The following is a 19,624-nucleotide window of genomic DNA, read 5'->3' on the forward strand; positions in this document are numbered from 1 at the left end:
AATTATTTTTCTTAAAGTATTAGCCAGCCAGCTATTTAAAATATATACTGAACAAATATATAAATGCCACATAAAACAATTTCAAAGATTTTACTTAGTTACAGTTCATTTAAGGAAATCCGTCTTATTGAAATAAATTCATCAGACCCTCGTCTATGGATTTCACATGAATGGGAATACAGATATGCATCTTTTGGTCACAGATACCTTAAACGAAAGGTTGGGGTGTGGATCAGAAAACCAGTCAGTATCTGGTGTGACCACCATTTGCAGCGTGACACATTTCTTTTGCATAGAGTTGATCGGGCTGTTGATGGCCTCTTCAATGGCTGTGCGAAGTTGCTGGATATTGTCAAGAACTGGAACAGGCTGTCATACACGTCGATCCAGAGCATCCCAAACATGCTCAATGGGTGACATGTCTGGTGAGTATGCAGGCCATGGAAGAACTATGACATTTTCAGCTTCCCGGAATTGTGTACAGATCCTTGCGACATGGGGCTGTGCATTATCATGCTGAAACATGCTACAATACAAATGATAATCAATAACATGAGAGGCTGTCCTGAATTCTAACATTACAGCTCCAACTATCATCTTATTATAAGAATGGCACGACAATGGGCCTCAGGATGTCGTCACGGTATCTCTGCATTCAAATTTACATCAATAAAATGCAGTTGTGTTCGTTGTCCGTAGCTTATGCATGCCCATACCATAACCCCACCGCCACCATAGGGCACTCGATGTGTTCACATTGACAATCAGCAAACCACTCGCCCACACGACGCTTTACACATGGTCTGCGGTTGTGAGGCCAGTTAAGATATACTGTCAAATTCTCTAAAATGACGGAAGCAGCTTATGGTAAAGAAATTAACATTACATTATCTGGCAACAGCTCTGGTGGACATTCAACATTGTGTTGTGTAACAAAACTGCACATTTTAGAGTGGCCATTCATTGTCCCCAGTTTAAGGTGCAATTTATTTTATGATCATGCTATTTAATCCACTTCTTGATATGCCACACCTGTCAGGTGGATGGATTATCTTGACAAAGGATAAATGCTCACTAACAGGGATGTAAAATGCAAATATGTCATCAAGGCAAAGGGTGGCTACTTTGAAGAATATCCAATATAAAATAGATTTTGATTAGTTTAATCCTTTTTTGGTAACAAGAGGATTCCATATGTGTTACTTTTGACTGGTACTGGTCAAAGGTTTTAGAACACATACTCATTCAAAAGTGTTTATTTTTTTACTATTTTCTACATTGTAGAATAATAGTGAAGACATCAAAACTATGAAATAACACATATGGAATCATGTAGTAACCAAAAAAGTGTATATTTATATTTTAGATTCTTCAAAGTAGCAACCCTTTGCCTTGATGACAGCTTTGCACACTCTTGGCATTTTCTCAAACAGCTTCACCTGGAATGATTTTCAACAGTCTTGAAGGAGTTCCCACATATGCTGAGCACTTGTTGGCTGCTTTTCCTTCACTCTGCAGTCCAACTCATCCCAAACCATCTCAATTGGGTTGAGGTTGGGTGATTGTGGAGGCCAGGTCATCTGATGCAGCACTCCATCGTTCTGCTTCTTGGTCAAATAGTCCATACATAGCCTGGAGGTGTGTTGGGTCATTGTCCTTTTAAAAAACAAATGATAGTCCCACTAAGCCCAAACCACATGGGATTGCGTATTGGTGCAGAATGCTGTGGTAGCCATGCTGGTTAAGTGTGCGTTGAATTCTAAATAAATCGTAGACAGTGTCACCAGCAAAGTTCCCCCACACCATAACAATTCCTCCTCCATGCTTTACGGTGGGAAATACACATGCGGAGACCATCCGTTCACCCACACAGCATCTCACAAAGATACGGTGGTTGGAACCAAAAATCTCAAATTTGGACTCCAGACCAAAGGACAAATTTCCAATGGTCTAATGTCCATTGCTTGTGTTTCTTGGCCCAAGCAATTATCTTATTCTTATTGGTGCTGTTTAGTGCTTTCTTTACAGCAATTCGACCATGAAGGCCTGATTCACACATTCTCTCCTGAACCGTTGTTGAGATGTGTCTGTTACTTGAACTCTGTGAAGCAATTATTTGGGCTGCAATTTCTGAGGCTGGTAACTCTAATGAACTTATCCTCTGCAGCAGAGGTAACTCTGGTTTTTCCATTCCTGTGGCGGTCCTCATGAGAGCCAGTTTCATCGTAGCGATGGATGGTTTTTGCGACTGCACTTGAGGAAACTTGTTCTTGAAATGTTCCGGATTGACTGACCTTCATGTCGTGTAAAGTAATGATGGACTGTCATTTCGCTTTGCTTATTTGAACTGTTCTTGCCAGAACAGGTACTTGGTCTTTTACCAAGTACCTGTCACAACACAACTGATTGGCTCAAACGTAATAAGGTAAGAAATTCCACAAATTAACTTTGAAGAAGGCACACCAGTTAATTGAAACGCATTCCAGGTGACTACCTCATGAAGCTGGTTGAGAGAATGCCAAGAGTGCGCAAAGGGTGGCTATTTTAAGAATCTCAAATATATTTTTATTTGTTTCAACACATTTTTGGTTACTACATGATTCCATGTGTTATTTCGTAGTTTATGTCTTCACTATTATTCTACAATGTAGAAAATAGTAAAAAATAAAAAAAAACCTTGAATGAATAGGTGTTCGAAAATTTTTGACGGTAGTGTATATATACAGTGGGGCAAAAAAGTATTTAGTCAGCAACCAATTGTGCAAGTTCTACCACTTAAAAAGATGAGAGAGGCCTGTAATTTTCATCATAAGTACACTTCAACTATGACAGACAAAATGAGAAAAGAAATCCAGGAAATCACATTGTAGGATTTTTAATAAATTTATTTGCAAATTATGGTGGAAAATAAGTATTTGGTCTCCTACAAACAAGCTAGATTTCTGGCTCTCACAGACCTGTAACTTCTTCTTTAAGAGGCTCCTCTGTCCTCCACTCATTACCTGTATTAATGGCACCTGTTTGAACTTGTTATCATTATAAAAGACACCTGTCCACAACCTCAAACAGTCACATTCCAAACTCCACCATGGCCAAGACCAAAGACCTGTCAAAGGACACCAGAAACAAAATTGTAGACCTGCACCAGGCTGGGAAGACTGAATCTGCAAAAGGTAAGCAGCTTGGTTTGAAGAAATCTACTGTGGGAGCAATTATTAGGAAATGGAAAACATACAAGACCACTGATAATCTCCCTCGATCTGGGGCTCCACGCAAGATCTCACCCCGTGGGGTCAAAATGATCACAAGAACGGTGAGCAAAAATCCCAGAACCACACGGGGGGACCTAGTGAATGACCTGCAGAGAGCTGGGACCAAAGAAACAGAGCCTGCCATCAGAATCACACTATGCCGCCAGGGACTCAAATCCTGCAGTGCCAGACGTGTCCCCCTTGCTTAAACCAGTACATGTCCAGGCCCGTCTGAAGTTTGCTAGAGAGCATTTGGATGATCCAGAAGAAATATTGGGAAAATGTCATATGGTCAGATGAAACCAAAATATAACTTTTTGGTAAAAACTCAACTCGTCGTGTTTGGAGGACACAAAATGCTGAGTTGCATCCAAAGAACACCATCCCTACTGTGAAGCATGGGGGTGGAAACATCAGGCTTTGGGGCTATTTTTCTGGAAAGGGACCAGGACGACTGATCCGTGTAAAGGAAAGAATGAATGGGACCATGTATCGTGAGATTTTGAGTGAATACCTCCTTCCATCAGCAAGGGTATTGAAGATGAAACAGAGCTGGGTCTTTCAGCATGACAATGATCCCAAACACACCGGCCGGGCAACGAAGGAGTGGCTTCGTAAGAAGCATTTCAAGGTCCTGGAGTGGCCTAGCCAGTTTCCAGATCTCAACCCCATAGAAAATCTTTGGAGGGAGTTGAAAGTCCGTGTTGCCCAGCAACAGCCCCAAAACATCACTCCTCCAGAGGAGATCTGCATGGAGGAATGGGCCAAAATACCAGCAACAGTGTGTGAAAACCTTGTGAAGACTTACAGAAAACATTTGACCTCTGTCATTGCCAACAAAGGGTATATAACAAAGTATTGAGATAAACTTTTGTTAATGACCAAATACTTATTTTCCACCATAATTTGCAAATAAATTCATTAAAAATCCTACAATGTGATTTCCCCCCCTCATTTTGTCTGTCATAGTTGAAGTGTACCTATGATGAAAATTACAGGCCTCTCTCATCTTTTTAAGTGGGAGAACTTGCACAATTGGTTGCTGACTAAATACTTTTTTTTGCCTCACTGTATACCTAATACACATTACATCAGATAATACAGTCGACCACCAAAATATTTAGTTCCTCTGCCTATCTGCTACATAAGATAATACAGTCGACCACCAATATATTTAGTTCCTCTGCCTGTCTGCTACATAAGATAATACAGTCGACCACCTTCAATATATTTAGTTCCTCTGCTATATAAGATAATACAGTCGACCACCTCCAATATATTTAGTCCCTCAGCCTGTCTGCTACATAAGATAATACAGTCGACCTCCTCCAATATATTTAGTTCCTCTGCCTGTCTGCTACCAGTTCCGCGGTTGCATGTGTGAAACTGATGCCACGATTTTAGAGGGACAAAAAAAGAGGGTTATTATGGAAGGTTGATGCGAGTAGCTACTGTAAATTCACTTCGGGTGAAATTCTGCAATTGCTCAACACATTTCTGAATGCCACATAACGACCAGTCTCAATATAGCTACCACTGCAGCATTCGAGTCTAATCAGCTAGCTAGCTGACAGCGATGACCCCCCCGGATGTTATGGTGATGACCGAAGCCTTTGCCGAAGCTGTTAGTTAGCTACGGACATTCAATACGCATTGAACTTGCTAGCCTGCTAACTATTTTTGAAAAACTGACATCAAAAGGTACAAACAAAGAGACGTTGGACTTGGAACTTCGCATAGAGGTCAGAGTAGCTCAAATTTTCATTTGAGCTAAAAAAATCAATTCGACAAAATCTGTCTCGTGCTTCATATCACATTTCCGTGCAAGATGATGCATCAATCTTTTTTTCAATGAGCTAACTAGCTACCGTTAGCCATCTTTGCTCGTCTGCTGCGTCACTTGTTTCGCCAGATAACATGTTTTACTTTTAGTCAGATAATTGTCTGCAGATTAAATCATAACTAAAATGAGCAAAGCATGCTTGAATTATTTGACTTCAATGATAACGTAGCCAGCTAGGTAACGTTAGCTGTTGTGCTAGTTGTGTGCACGATAAATCGGTATACTTCGTAGACATTTTGGGAGGGGATAAATTGTGCACGAAATGGAGTCGTAATTAAACAGAAATGTAGCCAATGTTAGCATAAATAATTGCAGTTTCCACATTAATGAACGGTTTTGACAGAAGCATCAGTCAGCCTATTCTTATTGATCTATCAATAAGCCCCATACTTCTTAGCGATAGTGGCCATGCTGGCAGCTGGTAATAGTTTTTGCGCAGAGGAAGAGGCGAAGCGAGAGGCATAACTGGGCCCAAAACCTGTCTTCTTCCAGTAGGTGGCGTTTTTTTTCCTGCTCACCAAAGCGAGAAGCTTTTCGTTCAATGAGTGTCGAATTTGGTCAAAAAAATGTAATGGTTTATTTGCTACATGAGACTTATTTGATCGAATAGAAGTTTCGTAATGCATAGACTGATACGACTACTGATATAAGTAGGACAGGTGACATTCCGGAAACTTTGAAATGGAAGTCACACTATATGGGAGTTGTTCCTATCGTTCACCCGCGTCTCTGCCCTCTCATTGGCTAGAATGGGCCCACCTGATCTTGCCTCCAACCGACTGCCTTCCATTTTTGAAGACATTTATTATCGTTTTTAGAGCTGCCACTTGAGTATCTGGTCAATATAATGGATAATCTGTGACTGCAGTCTGTGAACTGAGTTTGTTAGCTATCACTAGTTATGTTGGTGCCATCTTCCTAATGTAATGACGACATTTACACAGCCAAATCCCTTTCAATGAGTTTTGAAAGTGAGGAACAGTGGTAGGCATATAACGATTTATTGTGAAATTGTATTATCGATAGTTTTGGCAAACAATGTCTTCATCATGGGGTGCATGTGGGATTTCAGAAGAAGAAAATTACTTGAACTGACTTGAATTTGACCTGAATTTAGAGAACTATTTCACCCCATCACCCCCCATGTGCTTCTCTGTTCAACAACAAAGCATATCCTGACAACTGGATAATGAAATGGGCATCCTCCTTGCCTACAGATTTGTTTTTAGTCCTCAATTTGATGTGGGAAGTATAATAACACAAGTTCTCTCCCTAATAGAGTATTTCCGGTAATAAAGTGTCAGTATGTTACTGTGCTAGCATGGAAATACACATTTTGCTTGTTTACCTAATACAGCTCTGTTTTCTTTTAAGGTATGGATCTGATCTGAGGAGAGAGGTGCTGGATATGGCTGAAGGGATTTACATTGGCGAAATGCACTCCTTTGACCTAGTTCCAAGTGCTGAAGCAAAAAAGAGACCCAATTCATCAGATGGCAGTGAGTGATTTTTGTTCTTCAGATTAAACTCATTGCCACATCTTAACTCATTTTGGATGTTGTTGAAGTATTTTGCTTATCAACTGGAAGGTGGCAAATAACTTAACTCAACATAATGTGTATATGCTTTTTTATTGTTATATTATTGTTTTATACTTGTCATTGATTGATTCTCTGATTTGTTCTTTAATGTTAGGAGAAGAGCCAGTGAGGAAGATGCCGGTGTCTAAATTTTGTTCCAGACCGCTGTTTGAGCCTGTGCACTTTGTTAGTGGTGGCAGCAATGGTGGGTCTGGTAATGACGAGAAGGAGAATGACAAGGAACGCCGGAGGACTGAGGTGAACAGTTTGAGACAGCGGGACTCTGACCGTCCGTCTTATGGCAGCAACCGAGCTCAGGGCTCCTCTGCAGCTAGACCAGCATTTGACAGAGTTTCATCATACGGTTCTTCTTCTGACTCTTGGAGGGACAGAGATGGTCAAAGTGATAGAGGGAGAGATCGAGACATACCCTCAGGTAGCACAAGCGGTTTAGGTTATGGGAGCCGAGGATCCACTTCAAATTATATGACTAAAGTGCAGCAGGACTACTCAGACAGATTTGAAGCCCATAGCACTAGGCAGCCGGACTCATACTCTCAGGCCCCTAGGTTTGATGGATATGGAGGGGGCAGTCGATCAGGGGGCTGGGGTGATTCAGGACGCCAAGGACTTGGCTTTGGGCATCAGGACAGAGGGAATCAGGACAGACCCTCATCTAGCAGGCCATTCAGCAGAGTCTACAGTAGCCCAGGGAGGAGTAGCCCCTCAGTTTCTGGGTCTTCTTCACAACCCATCCCCATATCTCAAGCCGTACTGGATGAAAAGCAGAGGCTGATCAATAGTGTGGCATCTGCCATAGCTGTCACTTTAAGAGACCCCGCATTCATGTGTGGAGCTGAATCTCCAAACTACAATTTCATGCTAAGCCGTAGCATCCAGGCCTGTAAGACCAACCCAGAGTACATTTATGTCAACCTCAAAGATATCCCTCCAGCAGACCTACCCAAGAACAGGAAAGTACCAACTGATGGCTATGCCTGTGAGCTGAGATGCCAGTGTGTTTACCTTGCTACTGGATACTCTGGAAGCAAAAACGGGGCCAGGGATCGTGCTTCTGAGCAGGCTATTAAGCTTTTCTTTAAACAGGTGGAGGTCCGTGTAGTGCAGCGCAAATTCAAACACTCCTTGGTCAATGATATTGTGGTCTGCCAGATTAACTGCCCTACCCCTGCTTTTCTACCGGCACTGCGTAATCCAGAGGATAAGCCGACGCCTAGCTCCAAGGGGCAATACGAGCCTGACAAACGCAAGCACTGGACCGATTTTGTCATTGTTGACAACGCTCATGATGCCATCTGCATTCTTAACAACTCTGCCGCCTTCAACCGCATGAAGATTGACTACAAGTTTGATGTGGTTCCCAACAGCAGTGCATGGCAATGTAGCGTGTACCTGCAGGACGAGCTGGTGGCACAGGCCAAGGGAAGTAAGAAGACATCTAAACATACAGCAGCTGAAGAGGCAGTGAGGAAACTGCGCATGAACCAGGCAGCCCGGCAGCAACAACAACCACAGCAGTTCTCCCGAGGGAACAATCCCTCTGACCCATCAGGTGGCCGTTTCGGTCACCAGGGTGGTAGGAAGAAACACTTGAGTGAGCTGGTCATCCTAGAGAACTCAGACAATGCCATCTGCATCATTAATGACACTGCCCAGTTCAACAAGGTAGCGGCCGATTATAAGTTCACAGTGCTACCAGATCACCGCTGGAGGTGTGAGGTATACCTGGAGGGTCAGTATGTAGCGTCAGGCATCGGACCCAAGAAAACAGTGAAGCACATTGCAGCAGAGGAAGCCCTGGCCACACTCAGGCAGACACAGGCTGTGGTTAAATCTAACCTCAGGAAGGAGGGTAATGCTGACGCCCTCTCTCGCCACCAGATTCTGACGCGCTCTGGTGAGGAGGCCTCGAGACAGGAGATCAAGGAGGATAACATTGGGAATCAGCTACTCCGCAAGATGGGCTGGAAGGGTGGCGGATTGGGCCGGGAAGGGGAGGGCATCTCTGAACCAATAAAGGTCAAAGAGCAGTTCTCCAGAGAAGGACTGGGTATGGACATGGACAAGTCTGGGAATCAGCTCACCAAACGGAACATTGAGGACATCATCCGTAACTATGCCAGTTCAGACCGCCAGGATGACCTGCGCTTCTCCACTGAACTCAACAATGATGAACGCAAGCAGATCCACCAGATATCCCAGAAGTATGGCCTGCGGAGTAAGTCATATGGCCAGGGCAGGCTGCGCTTCCTCATCGTCAGTCGCAAAGTGCACAAAGACCAGCTCATTGGCCAGCTCCTGCAGGAAGGGCAGGTGGGACGCTACGAGCTGGTGAAACCTCAGGCCTCACACTGACTGGATGTAGTATAGCTCCAACAAACTACCGATGACCGATACTTCAGAAAAAAAAACAGGTGTGCCTGATCTGGGCAAAGGTTGTACTTTTATTGGGGATGTTTCAATCTTCTAGGCTTGTCTTTTGGGGAAATACTTCAGTGTTTTCTGCATTCCATTTCCTACAATTGCATATTTTCTGGCATTGTTTTAACGCTTCTTGTCATTCTACAATTTGGTCTTCTGTCAGCTTCACATTTGCACAATATGCTAGTGATTTTTGCTGTAACAGTTGATTAGAGTTATGTATCTTGACAAAAAGGCTCAAAACATTTTAGCAAACGTTTTTCATGGCTACAGAAATAGCCTAAACCAGCAGAATGCCCGCCATTTTACCTACACACGTTTCATTAGTAAAAATGTTTATGGCATCACATCAAGTGACATCTGTAACTATATGCTGACATTGACACATCCCTGACATAATACTTTCTATGTTATTTTCCCCCCTTGGATAGTTAGATAATTGAAAAATAAAAGCTGCCTCCAAGACTTGTAATATGATCTTTGTCACATGGTAAAAGCGCAAGCTGTGATCCCTTTGAAATGTCAGATGTATACGTACGTCTTAGTGAATAGTTAACTTGTCTGCTTGTTTTCACAGCTGTAATAATGATCAATAAATTAAGTCTTATAGTTGTCTACTGTCTGGACTTCAATACTTGTGAGTTGACTGATGTGTATTTACAAATATATTCATCAAAATGCATTGGAACATTTATTTTCTTATTAACACAGATGTTCCTATGAACCGACTATATTCCAGTTCTGTTCAATGTTTGCAAGTCTAAGTTTGTAGCAATATTGTAAAGGTTTTACCCGAGCTGACAAGGTAAACATCTGTCGTTCTACTTTTTTGTCAATTGTCTCACCAGTGTTATGTTTCCACCAAAATGGACTTGTGGATAAAAAATCTGTGATAGTGCACACAAAATGTACTTTTTCGCTTAAGTTATGTACCAAAGAAAGATAAGTTCAATGTGTTTCCATCGCATTTTCAACTCTACCGATAGTTTTGCCACACTATTGCGTTAAATAGCAAATGTGCCTACTCTTGTCTTGGCACCTGTGCTCTAGCCCAGGGTTTCCCAAACGTGGTCCTGGGGCCCCCACTGAGTGCACACTTTGTTTTTTGGGGGAGCCCCAAAGCCAGATTTGGGAAACCCTGGTCTAGTCTACATGAGATTATTATGGACGAGATTGAGAATATTTTTTTATTTGTCAAATGGAAGTCAAGCATATTCATGTCACCAGAATAAGACCCTCAATATTTATTGGAAAGCAGCATTAAGCTCACCACATGCACTTTCACCCCCTGTGAAGTTCATCAGAATTTATTTCAACTGCAGCCTAATAATCTGCATAAACCGAGTTGTAGTGGGTATATCTCACATATCACCACGACTCCAAATGTACTTTGATATAACGGTTATATCAATATTTACACAAAGGCATTGCCACTGCCATTTCCCACATAATTCATTTTACCGACAAAAAGATCACACCATGTCAAACGAACAAATGATCTGGCATTTATAAAAGTACACCGAAACACCCCTTTTCTATCACAGCTGTCGTGATTTTTATATTCACACATATACACACATTATTTTACTTGCATAAAAACTGACCATGGAAACATAGTTACTTATAGCTTTTTTCTTTTTGTTGCAACAGTTACAGGACTTTTGAAAGTGCACCAAGTACGTTCCTTTCTGAAACACCTGATTCCTGATGCATATCATTAATTGATGAAAGCGCCATTTGGCACAAAGCCCCAACAAGAACACGGTTTGTGCATAAAAAAAAAGGATAGGATATTGAGATTAACATTGGTTGGGAATAGAAGTCCCTGACAGGTGTTCATCATTTTGTTTCTTAGTTAATATCATACTAAAGTTTCAAAAAGGCAAATGGGTGAGAGAAGCTAGAAACCAAACATTCAAAGAATAGAAAAAAATAAGAAATGTTGATCCACACAGCAAATCACACTGTAGAGGACTTAAAACCACTAAAATGACAAGATACAAAAGTAACTACAAATGAACATACCTTTTTGTCTCAAGATAGAAATATGGGGGTAAATTACATTGTAAGTAACCCAGATTTAACACCATCAATTTACTTTAATGTGCTCTTGTCCAGGAGGAGCATTCTGCATGAAGTGATACCACAACAACATAGAAACCTCACTACAGACACACATAATGCAGAGAAAGATTTAAACCATGATGTGCATTTCATTTCCTTTATGAGATATTTGTCTTCTGTGTTTTTGTTACGACTTGAGGCTGGATATTGTTCATTCTTTGTGAATGGTGAGGGGGTCAACAATCACGCCAACTCTGTTCCACGATGGCAGACACCCTCTTCTCGTACTCCCGCTTGTTCTCCTGGTACAGCTGAGCTGCCTGGCTGTTGGCTGGGCTGTTCGGATTCGGCTCATCCAGTAAAGACTAGGACAATGCAATAAGACACTTTTTAATAACAACAGTATTCCTTTTTTACTTTAGTTTTTAAAGAAATTGTTCCTAACATTGAATCAGACAACACAGATATTTGAGGACTAATTAAAGCACACCAAAAGATCTTTACGAGGAAAGAATCTAGCGATTTATGAGTAATTCCCGCTGGAAATCTTTGGAGAATGTTTAGTATACCTGTATTGAAGTTAGGATTGAAGAAACATCGTATGTCGGACTCCAGCGGTTTTGAAGAATGTCCAAGCATATACTACCATCTGCATAGACTACACAATACAAAACATACATTTACTCTTCATAACAATGACTGGTGGATTGACTTGTTGACAAAGATTCAGCTGTTCCATTATAAAAAGGATCCTGTAAGCAATAAGCATGTTTCTAAAATGCCGTGCCCACCCCCTTTCCAGAAAAGAAAAACGTACCGTTTGGATGAAACATTTTGGAGACAAAACGCACTGTTGGAGGCTTGTTAGGGTATTCCTCTGTGAATTCTATTGTGAGTTTGAAAGTTCCTGAAATGAGAGAATTTATAAAGTGGGCACTAAATCATCACACAAGGTTAACCGGTTAGCTTGACAATGACAACAATGGAGTTGGCATTGGCAAGAGCACAAATGGATCTGGGACCGAGCTAAAACAAGTTGTTCTTGCTGCCAAATGGTTTGAGCAACCAAATAGCATGAGCATACTGTATTTGGCCAATACATTTTTGCAGCTATTCCAATACCAGAGAACAGTATCTAGTATACAGAGAAAAAATCCTAATGTACATAACTGCAACTCAATCACAGACATTCACTAGAACAGAGGATTACTGGTGGCTGGTGGGCCTGATTAGCCCTTGATCACACAAGAGTCATTAGACGAAGGGGTGTTCTGTCGGGGGCAGTTTTTTAAAGATCCCTGACGCTCAATCAGAATATTAACATGCATCGTGGTTTTGGAAGCATAAGAACCCTACACACCTCGATAGGGGTTGGGGTTAGTGTTCCCACACAGACATATCTCCATGTTACAGCGCTTGTTTACGGAAAACAAATGGCAGACAAGAGACTACCACCCGTACTAATTAGCAATCTAGCATGCGTCGAACACCTGTGTGTAAGTTTAACTCGGAAAGTGTAGTTTTGTCAGATGGAGGCACACATAGCTGTATGGATCTGTGCTAAACTGCTAAATGTAGCTTTTTATATTTTAAGCATTCTTTCTCGCTGATGAAAGACAAGGGCCATATGTTTTGAAAGCCGTATTACAATAAATGATTACTGACTTTTTAAAATGTTAAAACAGTGTAGGGAATCTAGTTCACGAGGCAGGCGTGGGCAAAGCTAATGGCTGAGAACTGTAGTGAGATGCCAGAATGCCACCTAGAGTTTGGGAGCTAGGGTCTGATAAGTCATATTCACTGACTGACATGTCATAAACAGATACAGTTCCCTGGTTTTGAAAAAACAAACAAGGGTTAAACCCATTCACAGGCGTCATTCACTTGCTGGCAGGCAGTAATCTCAGCTCAACCATGCAACAGGTGAAAGAAGCTGATTCAGCTGGATTGCTGTACTTTTCCGATAAGACACCACCTGGTCTACAATGTACTGTTCCAACTAGCAGGTCTCTCCCAATTAATGAGCCATTATCATGGTACTGATCACTTGCATTTGAGTTATCAAACACATACACCAAAATGTAGCAGCTACAGAAAGTCAACACACAGCTAGGTAACGTTAGCTACTCACCATCTTCAAAAGGGGTTCCCTCTGGGCTGCGGGAAGAGAGAAAACAATTTCAATATAGCTAAATCACCTGTGTCAACTAGCTTGATAACTTTACATGCTTCGGCTAAGAGCTGTACTAGAAGTTAATTGCTTGAAAATGAACAGGAAGTTCATAGCTAACAATACTCTACGTTGGATACACGTTGACATGTCATTGATGTGCGGGTAGCGGCGTTTCTGTACTACACAACTAACGTTACTTGTTTTGGCTAGTTAGCAACTACTTTTAAAGTGCAGTCGCTTACCCAAAAATTACGGCATTCCACACCATGATATTGTTTTCGGAAGGGGCTCCACTAACTCCAGCAGGAGGGTCCTCTTGAAGCCTGAAAAATACGTTTATTTTCGATGGTTAGCATTAGTTAGCAGTTAGCGAGCTAATTAAATAGGCTAACGATAGAGCTAACTGGCATGGCTAGCTAAAGTTCGCTACAACTTGAAACGATTAACCTGTAACGTTATCTTTATGTTAACACTCCCAAGTGTTAGCTAGTAAATTAAGTTACCCAGTAGCAGATACGTTTGATAAGCTGAAAGTTAACATTTAGCCAGCTAGCTGTGAAGTGAGCTAGCTAGCTGAACAGATTCACCTAGCCCTAACTAACGTTACTCTTCCCACGTACCGTTTAAAATCTCTCATTAAACGCCGTCTTGCTGGAGTTGACATCTTATTCAGTTGATAAAAAAAAGAGTTATGGATACTGTTAGAAGTTACACGTTTTAAAACAAACGAAGTTCACAGTAATTATTATATTTCCAAAGATAGGGTTCCGCAATCTTTGGCTAGCTAGCCAAATATGTTTGTTTCTCGCTAGGAGTACGTTAGTAGGACATGATCTGGGCTAGGCACTACGTCGCGAAAGAGGGGTGAATACGAGGGCATAGTGAGTGTTGCCTGTCTTCGATTAGTTTAAATGAATCTGTAATTAAAATATACAAATAACGTATATTATTCAGTGAATATTAAACATAAAAATGTATTTGTACAACACATTTCAATGGTCAAGTATGTTTGAATGTAGCTACCTTCACTCTCCACGTTTGTTGTTCCCCTGTAAAAATTACGTCAGGTTTAGCATGGGGTTGTTACCACAGTCACAAAGTACAAATGAGCTATATAGTACAATTTAATGAAAACAAAAATTAGATTGTTGGTCTTAATGTAAATTTATGTTTAGGGATACGGTAAAAATTGTGGTAGGTTTGAAACAGTGGCATTCAAACATTTTCAGCGGGGAACCCATTTGTTCGGACATAAATTATGGGGACACCACCCCAAATCTAATGACACAACCTTAAAATAGGTCCATTTTGATTTTTAAAATCAACAAATGAAAATGCAATTATTTATTGAAGGTTATCTCTTATCAAAATTGTGTAGCCTTTTCTTCATTTTTTGTTCCTAAAAATAAATACAATAATTATTAATATTATTTTGGCAAAATATTGGTGACCCAACTGCAGGTCCTCCGTGACCCCCGAATACCACTGGTTTAAAATCAGATTTAAGAAGAGAAATTGTAAATAGTCGGGTTAAACCATAATGACTTTGTGGCTGTGATAACTAGCATGGGTGTGCAAGGTAAATTCCAGAATGTGTGTAACAGTTATTGTAAACTGTAAATCAATCTGGGTGGCAAATGTGCAGTCACATTCATTTAGCCTACTCTAAAAATCAGTTGGTGATAATCATTGGTGATCCACCAATGAGTATTATGGGGTATTATTATGTGAACAGAGTGACAGGTTATGACCAAGATGCTGTGCCAGAGATGCTAGCAGCAGTTTATATAACATTCAAGCTCAGTGATGGGCAACTTTGATGGGTTGGGGGCCACCAAAAATCTGAATTCATCATGGGGGGCTGCAGTGGCTTGTGTTGGGCCAGTAACCGAAAGGTCGCTCGTTCGAATCCCCGGGTCAGACTTTCTAAAACAAAATGGTTGATGTGCCCTTGAGTAAGGCACTTAACCCTAATTGCTCCTGTAAGTCACTCTGGATAAGAGAAACTGCGAAATTACTCAAATGTAAATGTCTGTATACCCACATCCATACCCACACATGCAGTCACAGCCACCTTGAGAGAAAAACACTATTGACAGTGGGTAGAAAAAAATGATGTTTTAGACTTTTTTTGCCATGGGGTGTAGAGAACATTTAGCCATTTTAAAGCAAGTTTGCTGCAATACTACACATTTTCCCATGGATGGACAGAATATTTGTTCATTTTATAACTAATTTCATGCAATTCTACTCATTTTTCCATGAGGCAGAGAGAAAAATGAGCAGTTTTACAGATGATTTCCTGCAATTCTACATATTTTTCCATAGGGTGGAGAGAAATGTTTGGAGTTTTTAATATGATATCTGAGTGTGAGTGACTAACAAAATTAATGGGGCCCCCACCCAGACAGTAATTCGGCCATGATTACTAGAAGCTTAGATAGCTGGCTAGAGTAATTTACCAATCAATGTTTTTTAGCTGAAATGGGTTAATTGGATCACTGTCCGTGTCTGACATAACAAGAGAAAAACTACACAAATTAGTTTGGTTTGGCCAGTGTAGGTGGTCATTGTAAATAAGAATTTGTTCTTAACTGACTTGCCTAGTTAAATAAAAAATAATGTATTTTTATTTTTTACAAATGCTCTTTAACTTTGGTGACTACTAACTACTTTTTAAAACCAATGTATAGTTCATACATGCATAATTACTGTCTTATCTCATTTAGTCATAAAATCCCTAGTTTAAAAGCGACACATGGACCAGCCCTCAAGCAATTTCAGTTCAACCAATGAGCTTCAGACCCTCGCCATTTGAGTGACAGCTAGCAAGAGGCACATCATGCACACACAGCAAAGCAAGAGAGAGAGAGCAATGACGTGGAGCAAAAATCTGCACATATGTCACATAGCATGCAATGTCCGGGGACCACTTTTTGCTTGTGAGCACTACTTTCAGAACTACTGGCTAAAAATTACACAAAAGTACCAGAGAATCTCTTTAAGTAGTAGAACATGTTATTATGCCAATCTCTTGAAAGTGACAAACTGAGAGGTTTTAATTTTCGTCAAAAGCAACTTTATATCTAAGAAGTACCTTTTAGTGCCTTTAGACCCGATGATGTGTTTCTGAACATGAGCTTAGATAGCAAACTTCGCTATGACAGTGCCTACATGTTCCTGAATGGCCTAGTTGCAGTTCTGACTTCGTCTGTGTCTGGTCCGGGCTTCCCATCGCCAAGGAGGCCCCCATTGCCAGATGCCGCTGCTTTCGACATCAACAGTGAGTGACGTATCTTTATGGCTGGTTGATAGGATCAAGAACAAGAACATCCACCAAGTCATCCAGAAGCAGTTTACTGACTCCATTCTCCAGGGAAGAGGAAGACACATTCGGGGAGGAATCTCTGATGAGCACCGGCCAGTTGGCAGAGTGGCCCCCAGCTACTGGAGTAGAGGAGAAAGAAAACGTAAGCAGGTGTGGATTCCCCAGTAGCTTGTGTAAATTCGCTGTTTGTTTGCTAACATGCTAAGGAAACCCGGACATGCTGACCAAACTGGATGCGCACAAGGTCCTCAACTCCGACAATTAATCCACAGATAAAACGGTAAATGGAATTTGTTTCTCGTCATATCTCCTCCTTCCTTAAGACTTATTTTTCTTCTTTGGACTTAATATGGCGGTTGGCAACCAACTTTACAGTATTACAACCTACCGGACTGTTGACCTAAATTCATCTTTCAATCACCCACATGAGTATATGCTCCTAAAAAACAATGATGAGATGGCACGTCGGTATATGCCCCTAAAAACCAATGAGGATATGGGAGAGGCCAATACTTGCAGCGCATTGAGCGTCACAAACCAATTTCTATTTTAGTGCCTGGCCACGCAGATGCTCGCTCATGCCCACGGGCAGTGTGGGTGCAATGAATAAATAACATGTACAGTGCCTTGCGAAAGTATTCGGCCCCCTTGAACTTTGCGACCTTTTGCCACATTTCAGGCTTCAAACATAAAGATATAAAACTGTATTTTTTTTTGTGAAGAATCAACAACAAGTGGGACACAATCATGAAGTGGAACGACATTTATTGGATATTTCAAACTTTTTTAACAAATCAAAAACGGAAAAATTGGGCGTGCAAAATTATTCAGCCCTCTTAAGTTAATACTTTGTAGCGCCACCTTTTGCTGCGATTACAGCTGTAAGTCGCTTTGGGTATGTCTCTATCAGTTTTGCACATCGAGAGACTGACATTTTTTCCCATTCCTCCTTGCAAAACAGCTCGAGCTCAGTGAGGTTGGATGGAGAGCATTTGTGAACAGCAGTTTTCAGTTTTTTCCACAGATTCTCGATTGGATTCAGGTCTGGACTTTGACTTGGCCATTCTAACACCTGGATATGTTTATTTTTGAACCATTCCATTGTAGATTTTGCTTTATTTTTGGATCATTGTCTTGTTGGAAGACAAATCTCCGTCCCAGTCTCAGGTCTTTTGCAGACTCCATCAGGTTTTCTTCCAGAATGGTCCTGTATTTGCCTCCATCCATCTTCCCATCAATTTTAACCATCTTCCCTGTCCCTGCTGAAGAAAAGCAGGCCCAAACCATGATGCTGCCACCACCTTGTTTGACAGTGGGTATGGTGTGTTCAGGGTGTGTTGCTTTTACGCCAAACATAACGTTTTGCATTGTTGCCAAAAAGTTCAATTTTGGTTTCATCTGACCAGAGCACCTTCTTCCACATGTTTGGTGTGTCTCCCAGGTGGCTTGTGGCAGACTTTAAACTAGACTTTTTATGGATATCTTTAAGAAATGGCTTTCTTCTTGCCACTCTTCCATAAAGGCCAGATTTGTGCAATATACGACTGATTGTTGTCCTATGGACAGAGTCTCCCACCTCAGCTGTAGATCTCTGCAGTTCATCCAGAGTGATCATGGGCCTCTTGGCTGCATCTCTGATCAGTCTTCTCCTTGTATGAGCTGAAAGTTTAGAGGGACGGCCAGGTCTTGGTAGATTTGCAGTGGTCTGATACTCCTCCCATTTCAATATTATCGCTTGCTCCTTGGGATGTTTAAAGCTTGGGAAATCTTTTTGTATCCAAATCTGGCTTTAAACTTCTTCACAACAGTATCTCGGACCTGCCTGGTGTGTTCCTTGTTCTTCATGATGCTCTCTGCACTTTTAACGGACCTCTGAGACTATCACAGTGCAGGTGCATTTATACGGAGACTTGATTACACACAGGTGAATTGTATTTATCATCATTAGTCATTTAGGTCGACATTGGATCATTCAGAGATCCTCACTGAACTTCTGGAGAGAGTTTGCTGCACTGAAAGTAAAGAGGCTGAATAATTTAGCACGCCCAATTTTTCAGTTTTTGATTTGTTAAAAAAGTTTGAAATATCCAATAAATGTCGTTCCACTTCATGATTGTGTCCCACTTGTTGTTGATTCTTCACAAAAAAATACAGTTTTATATCTTTATGTTTGAAGCCTGAAATGTGGCAAAAGGTCGCAAAGTTCAAGGGGGCCGAATACTTTCGCAAGGCACTGTATGTAGCCTAAGAAACAAGGTTCATGAAATCGATAACTTGCTAGCTAACAGATGACATTCACATGCTGACTATCTCTGAAACTCACTTAGATAATACCTTTGATAAAATAGTGGTAGCAATACATGGTTATAACATCTGCAGAAAAGAAAGAAATGCCAACGAGGGTGGTGTTGTAGTCTATATTCAGGTCCACATTCCAGTAAAGTTTATAGAGTATCTCAAGTCAAGAGTATTTACAAACAGAGAGTCACACGCACAGGTACAAATACACACATAAAAATGCACATAATATACACACTATACACACACATACACCTGGATTGTGTGTGGTAGTAGTGCCGGAGTGTACACACTTAATGTATTGTGAAATCTGTTGTGAAATTATTTTTACGTTTAAAAATGGTATTTTAATGTATATTACTGACTTCATTTTAGCTGGAACCCAGGAAGAGTAGCGGCTGCCTTGTCAGAAGCTAATGGGGATCCATAATAAATACAAATACAAAAAGCAACTGTTAACTTGTATCAATAGTTATCAATAGTTGCTGCTTAGCTTAGCTGCCTGGTAAGCTATTTTCAACTTCATATTCATATTCATCATCGCCAGCACCACCCCAACATCAATATATATGTGAAAATTACGTGTTTTAGAGAACATGGGTATGTTGAAGTATAAATACATCCCAAGGGTTACACCCATTGGTT

The 19,624-nt window shown here is 41.0% G+C and overlaps 2 protein-coding genes across 5 annotated transcripts; one reads left to right on the forward strand and one right to left on the reverse strand.

The window, feature by feature from the left end:
• The first annotated feature begins 4,625 nt into the window (after nt 1–4,625).
• LOC118363640 (NF-kappa-B-repressing factor-like) lies at nt 4,626–9,730 on the forward strand. Of its 3 annotated transcripts, none has more exons than XM_035744708.2 (3): nt 4,626–4,952; nt 6,469–6,593; nt 6,790–9,730. In XM_035744708.2, the coding sequence occupies exons 2-3, from the start codon at nt 6,503–6,505 to the stop codon at nt 9,048–9,050; spliced, it is 2,352 nt and encodes a 783-aa protein (XP_035600601.1). In that variant the 5' UTR covers nt 4,626–4,952; nt 6,469–6,502; the 3' UTR covers nt 9,051–9,730. The 3 variants fall into 3 exon arrangements, with proteins under 3 accessions (XP_035600601.1, XP_035600600.1, XP_035600598.1); XM_035744707.2 differs by having other exon boundaries at nt 4,627–4,993; XM_035744705.2 differs by lacking the exon at nt 4,626–4,952 and adding an exon at nt 5,642–6,078.
• A 559-nt stretch (nt 9,731–10,289) lies between these two features.
• LOC118363641 (ubiquitin-conjugating enzyme E2 A) lies at nt 10,290–14,564 on the reverse strand. Of its 2 annotated transcripts, XM_035744709.2 has the most exons (7): nt 14,377–14,564; nt 13,974–14,017; nt 13,596–13,676; nt 13,312–13,337; nt 11,998–12,087; nt 11,750–11,838; nt 10,290–11,545 (listed from the first exon to the last, which is right to left on the reverse strand). In XM_035744709.2, exons 2-7 carry the CDS (start codon nt 14,015–14,017, stop codon nt 11,417–11,419), a joined length of 459 nt encoding a protein of 152 aa, XP_035600602.1. In that variant the 5' UTR covers nt 14,377–14,564; the 3' UTR covers nt 10,290–11,416. The 2 variants fall into 2 exon arrangements, with proteins under 2 accessions (XP_035600602.1, XP_052344426.1); XM_052488466.1 differs by lacking the exon at nt 13,974–14,017 and having other exon boundaries at nt 14,377–14,562.
• Between the last annotated feature and the right edge of the window lie 5,060 nt (nt 14,565–19,624).

The sequence above is a fragment of the Oncorhynchus keta genome, chromosome 30, assembly GCF_023373465.1.
Source record: "Oncorhynchus keta strain PuntledgeMale-10-30-2019 chromosome 30, Oket_V2, whole genome shotgun sequence".
NCBI lineage: Eukaryota > Metazoa > Chordata > Actinopteri > Salmoniformes > Salmonidae > Oncorhynchus > Oncorhynchus keta.